The sequence below is a fragment of the Odocoileus virginianus genome, chromosome 26 (assembly GCF_023699985.2).
Source record: "Odocoileus virginianus isolate 20LAN1187 ecotype Illinois chromosome 26, Ovbor_1.2, whole genome shotgun sequence".
Lineage (NCBI taxonomy): Eukaryota > Metazoa > Chordata > Mammalia > Artiodactyla > Cervidae > Odocoileus > Odocoileus virginianus.
In genome coordinates, this window is record NC_069699.1 from 45,425,811 (window position 1) to 45,442,669 (window position 16,859).

General features: G+C 44.9%; 2 protein-coding genes across 2 annotated transcripts; both read left to right on the top strand.

The window, feature by feature from the left end:
• The first annotated feature begins 1,549 nt into the window (after positions 1–1,549).
• On the top strand, positions 1,550–4,940 carry IQCF1 (IQ motif containing F1). The gene is made up of 4 exons (XM_020874241.2): positions 1,550–1,747; positions 2,227–2,323; positions 2,510–2,623; positions 4,483–4,940. The coding sequence occupies exons 2-4, from the start codon at positions 2,321–2,323 to the stop codon at positions 4,927–4,929; spliced, it is 564 nt and encodes a 187-aa protein (XP_020729900.1). The 5' UTR covers positions 1,550–1,747; positions 2,227–2,320; the 3' UTR covers positions 4,930–4,940.
• A 5,360-nt stretch (positions 4,941–10,300) lies between these two features.
• On the top strand, positions 10,301–12,246 carry LOC110125285 (IQ domain-containing protein F5). The gene is made up of 2 exons (XM_020874214.2): positions 10,301–10,406; positions 11,789–12,246. The coding sequence occupies exons 1-2, from the start codon at positions 10,403–10,405 to the stop codon at positions 12,232–12,234; spliced, it is 450 nt and encodes a 149-aa protein (XP_020729873.1). The 5' UTR covers positions 10,301–10,402; the 3' UTR covers positions 12,235–12,246.
• The last annotated feature ends 4,613 nt before the right edge of the window (positions 12,247–16,859 follow it).

The window sequence follows — 16,859 nt, forward strand, 5'->3', positions numbered from 1 at the left end:
ACAACTCACAAGTATTTTATGGGAGAAATGGAATGTTTGGCTGTGGGCGTTTCCGCACTAGGGATCCGTTTGCTCAGTGGTAAGTATGTGAAACATTAAAAAAAAAAAAGAATCCACCTTCCAATCAGGGGATGCGGGTCTGATCCCTGGTCAGGGAACAAAGATCCCACATGCAGCAGGGCAACCGAGCCCACACACAACTACCCAGCTGGTGAGCACAACTAGAGAGAAGCCCCCACGCCACAACAGAGTCCCCGTGTGCCATAAGTAAGACTCGACGCAGCCGAAACATTAAAAAAATTAAAACCATTGAACCATGTACTTTAAGGGGATGAACTGTATAGCATCTGCATTTTTATACATTCTAACAAAGCTGTTAATCAAAATTAAAAGCATACCTGAAATTGAAAGATTCAAGGGTTACGGTATACAGAAATCAACTGTATGAGAAGTTGTGAAATTCTTGATACCAAATTGCAAAGTTGAAGGAGATACATTATCTAATTTCAAGACTTATTGTCTTGAAAAACTATAAAATTACAGTAATCAGGACAGGTAAGAAGAATGTAAGAAGAGACAAACAGATCGATGATACAGAATAGAGAAGCCAGAAATAGACTCACATTTACACAGTCTATTGATTTTTTTATGTACCAAGCTAAGTCAATGCAGAAAGGAAATGTATTTTTCCTTCTTTTTTTTTTTTAGGAAATGTATTTTTCAATGGAACAGAAAACTTGACTCCTATCTAACATCATAGCCAAAAATAAATTAATTCAAGATGGATCATAGACCTAAACAAAAATTAAGCAAAGCTGATATAAAGCTTCTAGAAGAAAACCCATGAGAAATATTTTGTGACCCTGGAGTTGACAAAGATTTCTTAGGGCAGAGAAAGCACTCAGTATAAAATATTGATAGAACCAGACTTCATCCAAATTAAAACCATCTGTTCATCAAAAGACAGCACTTAAAAAGTCACAGACTGGGGAGAAGAACATTTACAATACATGTATCTGACAAAGGCCTCATATCCAGAGTATAAGAACTTCTACAACTCAGTAATGAAGACAAGCAACCCAATAAAAGTGGAATAAAGACTTAAACCAATACTTCATAAAAGGAGATAAACGAATGGTCACTAAACACATGCTCCTCATAGCTGGATCCGTGAGCATCTGAGGAGTGAGGGGAGAAATTAAAGCCCCTGCACTCTAAGGACACAGGCATGATTGCACATAAGGAGCCCTGGCAAACAAAGGAGCTGAGTCCCAGGGTGGAGGGAGACTCAATCAGGAGAGAGGTCAGGGCATGGGGTGCTGGTGAATGTGGTGACCCTAGGGGCAGGGAGGATACTGGTGCTTTGAATGCCACCAGGACTGACTCAGACTCAATCCAGTGGGCAGGGAGGAGCTGCCCTAGGGGCCGAGGAGCAGAAGGGGAACACTGTTCAAGAACGGGGCCTGGGGCGAGCGTGATGGGGGTGAGCTTCCTTCTCCAGCACCCATCTTCTCTACCATTCTTCTCCACCTCTAGCAGAAGTCCTAAGGAGACCTCTTCAGGGAAGAGTGGAAAGAAGAGAAGAAAGGAAGGGGTCTGTGAGTGTGTCAATGGGATCGACCCCCTGAATATGCTTCCAGCCCCAGAGCCTGAGGGGGAAGGAAAGCAGGTCTGCTGGTCCTCGGGGCCTCACAGAGTTCTCCTGTATTGTATGAATGGGTCAGCAATTCAACTCTTCTCTCCTAAGGTAATCATTGGTAGCAGTTTGGTGTACATACCTTTCTCCCTCTTTATCTGCATTGATAGCATATATGTATAATTATACACCTTGATGGTTTTTTACCATTCCCATCCAATGATGGTTTTATATCTCATCTAATGGGATCATAACGATGTTCAGCTTTTTTCACTTACAAATACATCTTGGATACACTTTCTCATCAGCACATATAGATAAAATTAATTATTTTTCAACAGTTATGTTATAGGCTATAGTATAAATGGACTATAAACCATTAGATCAGTGCCCGATTTTATCAACTGGGGATGTCACTAATGACTATCTTTATACACCTTTATGTCAATGGGCCACTCTTTCCAGTGTCTTGCTTTTGGCCGTTTCCAGCAGAAGAGAATGGATAGCACTGTTGCCTCTTCTTTGGGGGGGGCTTAACTCTTGGGAGCCATGTTGGTCCTTGAGTCATAACTGCCCTTATGACATCACAGGTCTGCCACCCTGACTCTTTTCTCCCATGCCATGACTAGAGGAACACAGACCTGAGGGGATTTGAACCATCTACACCCAATCCATGTGGAACCAATGGTGAGTAAGACAGAGACTGACACACTAGGCATTTTGGGGATGTCCCCACAAATCTCAGGGTGAGAGAACTCCCCCTAACTTCTGACTACTCTGGGAAGTACTGTATACTAGGGATGTGTGGCTTGCTTACTGGAGAAAGAGGGAGAGCAGCCTCACTCTTGCCTTTCCTCTATCTGCTGATTGCAGGAGACAGACCAGCCTAAGACAGTTGATGAAAACACTAAAAATGAGCCTCAGGAGAAGGGGCTGATGGAGAAAAGTGTACCCTCAAAACCATTGCCGACATCAAAGAAGGCAGAGGTAAGAGGAGCCCCGACTTGGATGTCTTCGGGCTTTATGTCCTAATAGTGTGGCTAGTGTCTTTGGTATGTTCCAGAGCCAAGAACATGAATAAACTCTTTCTTATCTGTCCCCCTTTCCCATTTTTTAAAAAAGGCTAAATAAGAGAACAAAGCAGCAACAAAGGGAGTGGATGATGCTGATAAGAGATCACGAGCAGTATGATCCCTTCACCCAGATGACATGGGGCTGGGAGTGCAAATGTGGGAGTTGTGTTTGTGGAATGGAATGGCCAATATTCTATTTAGAAGCTGGGTTTAATCAATGGTGTGTGTCTGTGTGTGTTTGAGCATGTGTGCATGTATATTTGCTTGCTGATTAACATTTAAAGTTTGAAAGTCAAGAGAAGTGAAGATGAGGAAGAGATGAGAGGCAGTATTTTATGGGATGGGGGAAACTTTAAACACTATGACAGTGCAGAGGAAGAGAGCAGGTTGTGAATTGGAGCTGGAACCAAGGATGAAAGGGCAGGATAGCAGAGGAAGCCATTTCTTCGGTAGGTATGTGGGGTCTGAAGGGAAGAGTCATAGATCCTGGTTAGGGTGGGCAGTCTCAGGTGGACTTTGATAACACTCTGATCATGGAATTCTGGCCTAAGGTTGGCCAACTTGACCCATGTAATACTGGGTAGCCAGAACAAACACATGAAAAAATTCTAAACATCACTCATTATCAGAGAAATGCAAATCAAAACCACAATGAGGTACCATCTCATGCCAGTCAGAATGGTTGCTATCAAAAAATCTACAAACAATAAATGCTGGAGAGGGGGTGGAGAAAAGGGAACCCTCTTACACTGTTGGTGGGAATGCAAACCAGTACAGCCACTATGGAGAACAGTGTGGAGATTCCTTAAAAAACTGGAACTAGAACTGGCATATGACCCAGCAATCCCACTGCTGGCTATACACACCGAGGAAACCATAATTGAAAGAGTCATGTGTACCCCAGTGTTCATCACAGCACTGTTTACAATAGCCAGGACATGGAAGCAACCTAGATGACCATCAGCAGACGAATGGATAAGAAAGCTGTGGTACAAACACACAATGGAATATTACTCAACCATTAAAAACAATGCATTCGAATCAGTTCTTATGAGGTGGATGAAACTGGAGCCTGTTATACAGAGTGAAGCAAGTCAGAAAGAAAAACGCCAATACAGTATAATAATGCATATGTATGGAATTTAGAAAGATGGTAACGATGACCCTATATGCGAGACAGCAAAAGAGACACAGATGTAAAGAACAGTCTTTTGGACTCTGTGAGAGAAGGTGAGGTGGGATGATTTGAGAGAATAGCATTGAAACATGTATATTATCAAGTGTGAAACAGATCGCCAGTCCAGGTTCGATGCATGAGACAGGGTGCTCAGGGCTGGTGCACTGAGATGACCCAGAGGGATGGGATGGGGAGGGAGGTGGGAGGGGGGTTCAGCATGGTAAACACATGTACACCCATGGCTGATTCGTGTCAATGTATGGCAAAACACTGCAATACTGTAAAGTAATTAGCCTCCAATTAAAATTAATTAATTTAAAAAAAATACAGGCTAACCAGGACACATATACTCACGTTTTATAGATGGGTGCTCTGAGATTCAGAGGTTGATATGATGTATCCATGCCCATTAACCAGAGGGGAACGAGAAAGGACACCTACTTGGCCTGTGGGTCCAGCCAGCATCTTGCACAGTGCTCCTGAGGTTCAGAGGAGGAGTGATTGCTCATAGGGTATCAGGGACCCTTCGTGGCACATCCTGGGGCTGAAGTGGGTGGGGAATATCCTCTCAATGTCTCCTTTTTTTTTCTCGTTAGGTCACAAAAACCCAAAATAAGCGTCCTGTCAGTGATCCAGAAGCAGTAAAGATTCAGGCCTGGTGGCGGGGCACTCTGGTGCGCAGGACGCTACTGCACGCGGCGCTCAGAGTGTGGATCATTCAGAGCTGGTGGAGGGTCAAGCTGATGCGGCTGCAGGAGAACAGGCGGCGGGCAGCTCTGGAGAACTTTACACGGAAGGAGTGGGCAGCAGTCAGGCTGCAGTCCTGGGTCCGCATGTGGCGCATCCGTTGGCGGTACTGCCGTCTGCTCAGTGCCGCCCGCATCATCCAGGCCTACTGGAGGTGCCACTCCTGCACTTCCCGGGGTTTCATCAAGGGCTACTACAGAGTCACGGCCAACCAGCTACATCTCGAACTCGAGATCTTGCTGGGCTCAGGGCCTTGCATTGTGACGGAGTGTATTCCCCTTCCAATAAAGCAGTGAAGTGGTCTTTACCCAGCCCCTCTCTGCTTGATAAACTCCAGGATGTCAGGGCCAAGGGTGGCAAATGGTTAGCATCTCACATGCTACCTCTGAGGAATTGGCACAGGTTGTCTGAGGAAGAGGATTCTGAGCCCTAGTCCAGATTGAGCAGAGATTGTGATTGATTAGCAATGTCTGACATAGGCAGGGAAGTTGGGAGTACAGATCTGCCATGTCGCCAACTCAGAGAGCCCCACTCATGTTTGTTCAATGGAAATGGTGCCTCTCCCCAAGGCTGGGTATAATGGAAGCCTGGGGCAGGGGTAGGGTTGTCCCACACAGCAGCACATTTGCCAGGAACTCACTCACCCCAGTCTATTTGCTCCGGGCATGATCTTCCATCCTCATGACTGAGGGGAGCCCACCCACCCCAAGGTCTTGATCCTGGCTCCTGTTGTTTCATAAACTGTGCCCCCCACCCCACCCCCTGTAAATGGAGGACGAGAAAAGACAGAAGAGGCAGACTACCTCAGATCAGTAGGTGGCAGCTTTAGTAAGCAAGGGAACTTATTTACAAGGCTTGTCTTGGGCAGCCACAGACAAGTAGATCTCTGTTCTGCACTTGCTTGCCAGCATTTTGAAAGTTTATATAGAAGCCTTAATGGGGTTCAGCCACATATACCATCCAGATATTCTCAATAACACATTACTCTCAAGGCTACATCCTTGAAAATGCCTCTCACTGTGGGAATGGTGGGTAGATCATACACTTCAAGGACAATGGAGGCAGCGTTCAGTTCAGTTCAGTTCAGTTTAGTCACTCAGTTGTGTCCAACTCTTCGCGACCCCATGGACTGCAGCACGTCGGGCTTCCCTGTCCATGACCAACTCCCGGAACTTGCTCAAATGCATGTCCATCGAGTCACTGATGCCATCCAACCATCTCATCCTCTGTCGTCCCCTTCTCCTCCTGCCTTCAATCTTTCCCAGCATCAGGGTCATTTCCAATGAGTCAGTTTTTCGCATCAGGTGGCCAAAGTACTGAGTGTCAGCTTCAGTATCAGTCTTTGCAATGAATATTCAGGACTGATTTCCTTGAGGATTATTGACTAGTTTAATCTCCTTGCAGTCCAAGGGACTCTCAAGAGTCTTCTCCAACACCACAGTTCAAAAGCATCAATTCTTTGGCACTCAGCTTCACATCCCTACATGACTACTGGAAAAACCATAGCTTTGACTAGACAGATCTTTGTTGGCAAAGTAATGTCTCTGCTTTTTAATATGCTATCTGGGTTGATCACAGCTTTTCTTCCAAGGAAAGGGAGAGGGTGACGGGGATCCAATTGCCCAGGTCTATCTTGTGTGTTAGCAGCAGTATGTCTTTTCAACGACCCCTTCCAATAGCTCCCTGCTTACTTTAGGGGCTGTAACTTCACACTTGGCCTCCAAGTTAGAATCTGAACCCCAAACTGAAAATGGTTAGAGTACATGGCCCCTGTCCTCATTCCTACCTCAAACTCTGTCCCTCACTCTCTGACCCTGAATGGAGGCTTAGACTCATTCTCTTCCAGACCTTACTGATGTGGGAGGCTCCACAGGCTTGGGGTTGGGGGTGGGGAAAGAAGGCATTCCACTTCTAGCTGAACCTTCTGATGAGTGTCAGCCCCTAGGTGATTACAGACCCAGAGCTGAGAAGGCAGAAATTGGGTCTCCCTCACCCTCTCCCCCAGTTTCTGCAAGAACTGGTCCTCTGACAGTCCCTTCTTGTGACAAGCTGCTACCTGGGGTTAGACTGGGGCCTAAGTATTGATAAAGGGCCAATTAAGAGGTCAAGCTTAGGCTGTCCTTCCGCCCATCTAGGCACGCTGTTTCACAGTTTCCTGCAGAGAGAGGTGGCCTGAGGTCTTGGGTTATTCCCCATCCAAGCTGCAAGCTCAGAAGCCCTACCTCCATCCCAGCTCCATCTCCTCTGCCCTGGCAAGTGGGTCCCTCAGCTCACATCTTCCAGAGGTCTCCTGCTCCAGCTCTCTGTCTTGCACTGGGGTTTGAGCTGTGCCTTTCCTAATTTTTGTCCCTCTGTGTCCTGCCCCTGTGTTTCACTCAGGTTCTGGTCTCTCTCTCTTGCTCTGAAGGATTTCTGTCCCCTCTCCCCTCATTTCCCTTTCTCTCTTGTGTTCAGTGACTCAGAGTTAAGAGTAAGGACTTTGGAATCAAACCGAGCTAAGTCACACCAACATGGCTTCCCCACTCTCTGCTGTGTGGCCATGGATATGTCATTTTTCCTATCTGAGCCCCAGTTCCCTGAGCTGTGAAGTGGGGCTAATAATCCTCATCTTTCAGTGTGAATGTCAAGTAGCATAAAAATTCAGCCTTAGCAAAAGAACAAGGAAAGAAAGTTACAATTACACACCTTAAAAACTGGCAGTCAGAGCGGGAGTGGAATCATGTTTAGCCCAATTAAGAATACCAAAGGTTCCCTACCATAAAAGTCAATTGCAAATGTTTGGGGCTTCCCTGGTAGCTCAGTGGTAAAGAATCCGCTTGCCAGTGCAGAAGACATGGGTTCGATCTGTGATCCGGGAAGATTCCACATGCTATGGAGCAACTAGGCTCGTGCACCACACCTACTGTGACGGTGCTCTAGACCCCAGGAGTTGCAACTACAGAGCCCTTACATCACAACTACTGAAGCCCAAGTGCGCTAGAGCCTGTGCTCCGAAATGAGAAGCCACCGCAACTAGAGAAAAACCCACACAGCAATGAAGACCCAGCACAGCCATAAATAAATATATAAAATTACAAAATTTTTAAAAAAGAAGGGAAAAGGTATATACACGAAACTACTACCAATAATTACATTAGGAGTGCGAATGTGCATGCTGAGTCACTTCAGTCCTTGTCTGGCTCTTTGCAACCCCATGGACTGTAGCCCTCCCTCCAAGCTCCCCTGTTCATGGGATTCTGGAGGCAAAAATACTGGGGTGGGTTGCCATGCCCTCCTCTAGGGGACCTTCCTGACCCAGGGATCAAACCCACGTCTCTTATGTCTTCTGTGAGAAGAGTTGAATTGCTGACCCATTTATATAATACCGGGGACCTCTGTGAGGCCCCTAGGACCAGCAAACCTGCTTTCCTTCTCCTTCAGGCTCTGTGGCTAGGAGTATATTCAAGGGACTGATCCCACTGACACTCATTGACTCCACCTTACTTCTTTCTGCCCCTCCCGGAAGGGATCTACTGAGAACCTCTAGGAGGAAACTGTGGTAGAGGTGGCAGAGAATGGTGGGGTTAGGGTAGGAGAATGGGGAGAGACCCCAGAATGCTGGTACTTCTGTGGGTCACCCACAGTGGTCCTGAGGGGTGCCTGTGTTTTGTTTCCTGTGCTATGTCCCTTACTCCAGCCCCAGGAGATGTACCCTCATCATGATCAAGCCAGCACACCTGCAAAAACTCCCCTTGGCTGATGTTACCCCTCTGCTCCTCAGGCCCTGAGGAGGCTCCTCCCTGCCCACTGGCTTGAGTCTCAGCAGGTTCTGGTGGCATTCAAAACCCCAACACCCTCCTTGCTTCTAGGGTCACCACATCCACCAACACCCCAGTCCCTGGCCTCTTCCCTAATCAGTTGTAAGGTCTCTGCACCTCAGTTTCCTCATCTGTGAAGTGGGGTGAATATCATCAGGGACAGTGGTGACTAGGGGCTAGACTATGGAGGCAGACTAATGGGGGCATTAAACTGATGTGGGTCTCCCAGGGGTCTGGCCAACACCTTTATCTTCAAACAGATGCTTCCTGTACCTTCACTGTCCCACGCATTGTACTCCACTACTTCCCTGTTCTCCAATTTACTCTTGTTCTTTCCACTCTCCCATTTGTTAACTTCACACTGACGCTCCCTTTCAGCTTTCAATGGCCTCCTCCTCTTCTCTTCAACTGCTCTCCCCCAGCCCCACACGGACTTCCTCCACACCCCCTCTTCACACTGCCATGCACTTCTCAGTGATCCCTGGGGCTGGGACCCTGAGGGCACCAGGGCCTCACTAGAGCCAAGTGGGTCTTCAGAGGCCAGCAGCAGGCAGTGGGGTCCTGCTTGTGCAGTGTCTGACCGACCCCCCATCTCCTCACTGAGACCTTGAGGTCCTCAGGGAAAAAAGAAGAAGAGTGCTTGAGGCCACCTGAGCATGAGATGTGTGTCCTGGCTGGTCCTAGGGGTCTGAGGGGTTTTCTGGCCTGTGCGGTTCTTGCTTTCCCAGGGACCTGATAACCAGGAGACTTACGGATGGGTGAGCCATAGGAAGCTTAGCTACAGCAAGGCAGTTTACTTCCTCCAACTCTGATATGCTCATCAGAGATGATCATTGTTAATTTTTGTGGATATCTTCCTAATTTCTACCACCTTTTAAAATAATACCTTTACAAAATATGTGTATAAATCTATGCTATTATTTAGTTCATTTTGATTTGATGAACTTGCTAATCTTGCTAAATCATGTACACTCTTCTATATCAGTACATAGAAAGCACACTCATTGCTTCTAACTGTTATTTGGTATACCATTGTTTAAACGAGTTGAAAACAGGACTGCCCTGGTGGTCCACTCGCTTAGACTCCACACTCCCAAAGCAAGGGGCCCGGTTCCATCCCTGGTCAGGGAACCAGATCCCACCAGCCACAGTTAAAAGATCCTGAATGCTGCAGTGAAGATCAAAGATCCTAAGTGCGACAGCTACCATGCGGCGCAGCCAAACAAACAAACAAACAAAAATAACCATTAAAATAAATGAATTGAATTCTATCATACTCAGTGAAGTAAGTCAAAAAGAGAAAGACAAATACCATATGATACTTATATGCAGAATCTAAAATATGACACAAGTGAACTTATCTATGGAACAGAAACAGACTCACATAGATAACAAACTTGTGGTTATCAGAGAGGAGGAAGAGTGGGGAGATGGACTGGGAGCTTGGGATTAGCAGATACAAACTATTATGTATAGCATGGATAAACAACAAGGTCCTACTGTGTAGCACAGGGAACTATATATTATATCCTATGATAATCCATAGTGGAAAAGAATATTTAAAAGACTGTATATATATTATATATAACTGAACCACTTTGCTGTGTAGCAGAAATTAACACAGCATGATAAATCAATTATGTCAATAAAATAAATTTTAAAAATAAATGAACTGAAACTCTCTTAATGAATACCAGGCAGGCTTTAATGAGCAACGTTATATACCTTTGCATCAGGGGGTCAGTACTTGAGGTGTTCTTCTTTGTAACTAGAACTGTGTTCATTTAGGTAGGAAAGAAAGGACAGGTTCTTAAGTTTTCCCTAGAAGGGGCTCAGCTGTTGGGAGTCATTCTGGTGCCTGAGTCATAAGTGCCCTTATGACATCATGCTCTCTCCTTTCCTCCATCTCTTCCGGCCAGAGCACTGGCTGGACAGCAGACCTGAAAGCGATGGGAACATCTAGCCCCTAACCATGGGTAATTTAGTAGAGTTAAGATCTAATGGGGTTTGACTATCCAACCCAAACAATGGGCGTTTAATGTCTTATGAGGTAGATCTACCCAAGCTTTCTGGAGCTGGGTACATCTCCCATAGTTCCCTCAGGATGGGATCCCTTCTCATGTCTGAGATCCTAGGAAAGTCCAGGAAGCCTCGTGTGTGGGTGACTTGGCATCTAGTGGTGGGGAGAGCACCCTCACTTTCACATTTTTCTCTCTAAACTCTGATCAGGACAGCAAACCTTACACATTATAATCACAGGTTATGAAGAAGTCTCATTGATAGAACACAGCTTGAAGGAGCAAAGGAGAGGAGAGCAAGGGATTCCAGTTCCAACACCCTACCCACACCCCTGCCACTGCCCTCCCACCCCTCCCTGGGTAGATGGATCTGGGATATTGTGTTGGGGAGAGACTTGACTTGTATTATCTCTGGCCCTTGTGGCCCAGTGGAGTGACTCAAAGGTCTGTGGCCATGTAATTTATTTTCCAAAGACAGATGCTTCAGGGAGTGAAAGGGGCACTTAGCAACATCACACCAGGACAACAGGCATAGACCCAGGATATGCTAGGCAAACTGGGACGAATAGCCACCACACAGAGTAGGAAATGGAGAGGTGTTGACTCCTCCTTGGCTGTCTTTTCCCCCTATTTCTTCCTTAGGGTGAGAGTCTAGCCAAGGTGTGCGCTAAGGGGGAGGGCAAAGTGTGTGAATCCAGGCCTCACAGGGTTGAGAGACTCAAAGTGAGGATTGTGTTGGGGCAATGCAAAAGCTGAGGTGCAGGAAGACTGGGGTGTGTGTGTGCATGCACATATGCGCATGTATCTTTGTAATGATGCAGGTGTTAACTGGTGTTAAGAGCTTAAAATATGTGAAGTGCAGGGATCTTTTAACATTTTGGTGAGGCAGAGGGAGGCAGCAGGCAGGTTTAACCTGAAGTCAGAGGTGAGTGGCAGGGAGAGCAAAAATGCCAGTCTTCCAGAAGAAGAGAGGTGACTGAAGGGAAGAGTCATGACTCTCAGGTAGGTGGTCAGCTCCAGGTGAAATGCCTATCTCTTTCACTTTTAGATCAGGGTGTTCCTGCTGTAGATGATCAACCAGGTTCATGCAAAACTGGGCGAGGCTGCAAGTGCAGGTGTACCTCCATTTTACAGACAGAGACCCTGAGACCCAGAGGGCAAGACGAGGTACCCATGTCCATGAACCAGAGAGTGGCAGAAGCAGGACACTTAGTTGATCTCGAGGTGCAGCTGCTGCTCACAACAGATCTCCTGAACGTCAGAGAAATAGGCCTCTTCCTGCCACAACTTAGGGCCAAAATGTATGAGTTTCTCAAGTGTCTCCTGTTTTCTCTTTTAAGGCCCCAAAGTAAGAATTGTGATAACTGAAGAAAACAAGGCGATTATTTCTATTCAAGCCTGGTGGCGGGGCACTCTGGTGCGCAGGACGCTGCTGCATGCGGCTCTCAGAGCATGGATCATTCAGTGCTGGTGGAAACAGAAACTGGTGCTGTTGATGGAGAACAGGCGACGGGTGGCCCTAGACGCCTTCGCAAGGCAAGAATGGGCAGTGGTCAAGCTACAATCCTGGGTCCGCATGTGGTGCATACGCCTTCGTTATTTACGTTTGCTCCATGCTGTCCGCATCATCCAGGTCTATTGGCGCTGGCACAGTTGTCATACCCGTGGTTTCATTCAGGGCCATTACGACCTCAAAGAAAACCAACTGAATCTTCAACTTGAAATCTCTTTGGGTTCACAAGCTTGTAGAGTACAGCAATGCATACCACTTCCAATAAAGGAATGACCAGGTCTGTTATATCTGTGTCCCCAGTTCTTTTGTCAGACACACCTCAAGGTCATTAGGCTAAGGATGGCAAATACTTGACATCTCATAAATCAGCTCTGAGGAAGTGACAGGGGTTGCCTGGGGCTCGGTGTAGAGGATTTTAAGAGTCTGGTGCTGGATGAGTGGGGTCTGTGGTTGATTAGCAATGTCTGCTGCCATGGCTAGGAGAGTTGAGGTTACAGGGCTGCCAAGTCGGCCAGCTCCAGGGAGGCTCCTTCAGTGTGTGGTCTATGTAAATGGTGCCTCAATGTAATTGTGCAACATGGAGGCCTGTGTCATCTTTTGCTCTTTTCCCCAAAGTCTTTAAAAACTACGATTTAAAAATGGTGGTAAATATATACAACATAAAATTTCCCATTTTAACCATTTTTGAGTAAAGAGCTCAATAACATTAAGCATATTCACATTGTTGTATAACTATCACAACTGTCTCCAGAACTTTATCTGCAAAGTTGAAATTCTGTACCCACAACTTCTGGCAACCACCATTCTACTTTTTTGTCTCTATGAATTCGATTACTCTAAATGCCTTGTATGAGTGGAATCATACAATATTTGTCCTTTTGTGATTATCTCACTTAGCATAAGGTCTTCAAGTTTCAGTTGTTTAGAGTGTTTTTATATTAATGCTACCCTCTTGCCTTTCTCAGGGACTGTTTCTGTTGATTTACTTTTTCCCTTTGAATGGGCCATAATTTTCCCTTTCTTTGTATGCCTTGTAGTTTTTTGTTGTTGTTCTTGTTGAAGATTGGACAGTTGAGGGAACTTCCTTGATGGCCTGGTGGCTAAGACTCCATGCTCCCAAAGCAGGGAGCCTGGGCTCAATCCCTGGTTAGGAAACTAGATCCCACATGCCACAACTAAGAGTTTGCATGCCACAGCTAAGACCCAGTGCGCCAAATAAATACATGAAATTAATGTTAAAAAAAGGTTGGACATTTAAATCTCACAATGTGGTTCTTCTAGAAGTCAGATTTTCACTCTTTTCCTGATTTTGCTGTTTTTGTTGGTTTGTTGTAGGGAGTCTCTGTGATGAGGATCAAAATAAGGTGTAAACTTAAGGTCATCTTTGGATTTTTCTGGCCCTGCACATTTCCCTGGGCATACATGGTAACTTTTAAAATTCTCCTTTATATGTGGTTGCTTTTAAGTGTCCTAGTCCTTAAGTGTCTGGCTTCCAAAAAGGGAAAAAAAGAAAGGAGGAGGAGGAAGAAAAGGTTCTCTTCAAATCCCCTGGAAGTCGCTTTAGGTGGAGGGTAAGGGTGTTGCAACAATTGTCTGTGGGACTTGAAACAGTGGCCCCTGCCTCTGTTTCTGTACCTCTGTGATAACAAGCAGCCATCAGCAATCTGAGCACAGATCCCCAATATTGAAGCACAGACCCTTTATTGCTCACCTTGGATTCTGTAAGCTTCGTATACATTTCTCTAGAACTCATTTACGGCTGCCTGCTATAGTCTTGGGGGTCAGGGGGGTCAGCGATGGATAGCCTGTACCATGATAAGAGCTGAAATTAACCAAAATTAGTCACAATTTACTGTCCAAGTTTCTGGAATTATGCCTTCAACTAGACCGTAGAGACTCTACCAGTAAACTGAACTAATAAACAAATTCAGTAAAGTTGCAGGATACAAAAATCAATGTACAAAAATCAGTTGCATTTCTATATACTAAAAATAATCTATCTGAAAAAGAAATTAAGTCTCATTTACAACTGTATCAAAGGCAATAAAATACCTAGGAATACATTTAACCAAGGAGGTAAAAGATCTATATATTGAAAACTAATGGAATAGAAGAAGATATAAATAAATGGAAAGATATCCCATGTTCAGGGCTCAGAAGAGTTAATATTGTTAAAATATCCTTACCACACAAAGCAATCAGTAGACTCAGATCAGTCCCTATCATAATTACAATGGCATTTTCCACATAAATAGAAAAAAATGATCCTACAATTTGCATATAACCATAAAAGACCTTGAACCAGTCAAAGTATTGTTGAGAAAAAAGAACAAATTTGGAGGCATCACACTTCCTGATTACAAATTATATTACAAAGCCATAATAATCAGAGCAGCATCGTATTGGGGGAAAAAAAACAACAGACACATAAACCAATGGGACAGAATTGAGAGTCCAGTAATGAACACATACATATATGTATGGTAAAGTAATATTTGACAAGGGTGCCAAGAAAATACTATTGATAAAGAATTGTCTTTTTCAGTAAATGGTGGGAAAACTGGATATCCACATGCAAAAGAATGAAATCAAACCACTCTTTTACATCACATGCAAGCAGCTCAAAGTGGATCAAAGATTTAGGTGTAAGACCTAAAACCACAAAACCCCTTTAGAAGAAAAGAAGGGAAAAATTGCTTGACATTGGTCTTGGCAATTTTTTTTTTTTTGTGACATCAAAAGCACCGGCAACAAAAGCAAAAATAAACCCAAGTGAGACATAGCAAATTAAAAAGCTTCTGCACAGCAAAGGAAACAATCAGTAATATGAAAAAGCACCTTACAGAACAAGAGAAAATATTTGTAAAACTTGTGTCTGATAAGGGGTTAATAGCTAAAATATACAAGGAACTCAAATAATCCAATAGTGAAGAAAAGCAAAAACAAACAACAAAAGTAAACCTGATTTAAAAATGGCCAGTGACCTGATTAGATATCTTTCCAAAGAAGACATACAAATGGCTAACAGATGGAAAAGTACTCAACACCACTAATAATGGAAATGCAAATCAAAACCATGTGAAATATAACCTCATACTTGTTAGAATGGCTATTATCAAAAACATAAATGGTAAGTGTTGATGAGGATGTGGAGATGAAGGAATCCTTGTACATTGCTAGTGGCACATAGAAGTAAAAATCCACAACAAAATGTTAGCGGATCAAACCCAAAAGTGTACGAAAGAAATTATGCACCAGGACCAAGTAGAAATTTATATCAGGTAGGCAAAGTTTCTTCGCTTTTATTTATTATTTTTAGAGAGTGAAGGAGGTTTTTTAAATAATTAGTTGATTAATTAGGCTGCACTGGGTCCTAGCTGTGGCATGTGGGATCTTTCAGTGCAGCACGTGGGTTCTTTATTGTGGCACAAGGGCTTCTCTCTAGTTGTGGCATGTTGGCTTTCCTCTATAGTTGCAGTGCGGGCTCCAGAGTGCACGGGCTCCGTAGTTGTGATACAGGCTTAGCGGCTGCGGTGTGGCAGGCTTAGATGTCCCCTAGCATGTAGGATCTTAATTCCCTGACCAGGGATCAAATCCGTGTCCCCTGCACTGGAAGGCAGATTCTTAACCACTGGACCGCCAGGGAAGTCCCAAGGCCACTTTAAACATTCAAAAATTAATTGATCCACCATATCAACAGGCCAAAGAAGAGAAATCATATGACTATTTAATATTGTCAGAAAAACCATTTTACAAAATCCAACACCTATTCATGATAAAAAGGAAATTCTTAGTGAGTTAGGAATACAGGGAACTACCTTAACTTGATAAAAAGGAAATCTATATCTAACATCATACTTTTACTGTTTCTTGGTATGGTGAGTGATCTTCTACTGTATGATGGGCATTTTGGATATTATATTAGGAGACTCTTGATACTACTAAAATCTTCTTCTAGAAGGCAGCATTCTGTTTAGGTTTAGCATGTAGATGCTGGCCTACTTTTGTGGACCCTATTTCCAATGAGAACTTTCTTTTCTGGGTTCCTTCAATGCAGTTCTGATCTGCTTTATTCTTTTGGTTCCACTGGATCCCTTCTGATGCCACCTGCAAGGTGGAAGGCATTTTCCTAGGTTCCTTCTTGTCACCAGATGGAGGGTTTAGGATGTCGGACTTCTGAAGTAGAGAGCAATAACCCTGGCCTGTTCTCTGACCAGCTGACGCCAAACGGGTTTCCTACTCTGTCTCTGTTGGGGCTACTGGATGAGAGAAGGGCCTATTGGACTGCACTTTGCTGTTGCGTAGAGGGCCAGAAGGCTCCTGTTCTGGATCTTCTGTGGCTGGACAGACAGCCAGGGGCTGCTGGGTCTGGGGCTGCTGGGTCTGCCACTGAGTGGAAAGTGAGGAGAATCTAGGCCTTTTGGAGCGGGGGTACAGGAGGACCCCACTCCCCCTTCCCATCTAGTTTGTGGTGGGAGATGCGTTGGCCTACTCAGGTTCTGCTGCTACTGTTGTGGGCAGATCAAGCCTGCTTCTGTTAGCAGATGAGAAATGCAGTGGGTTGTGCTGTTACGGCTGCTGAGGGCAGACTGCATCATTACTGCTAGCAGATATGGGGTGTGGTGGGGGTGGATAAGCCTGTATTCCACTGTTGCTGTGAGCAGATTATGCCTACTGCTACCAGTGAGTGTAGGGCATGGGATGGGTTGGTTTATATGGGTACTGGAGTCACTTCTGTAAGCAATTCAATCTGCTGTTGCCACTAGATACGGATCTCCCTGCTGAGTCTCTGCTGGGCATCTCTTATTTTGACCAGAGGGAGCATGCTTTTCACTTTGTTTTGTTTTGCTTTCCCTATGCCTGTTGTTGATACTAGGTTGCAGACATATCTGATGTCC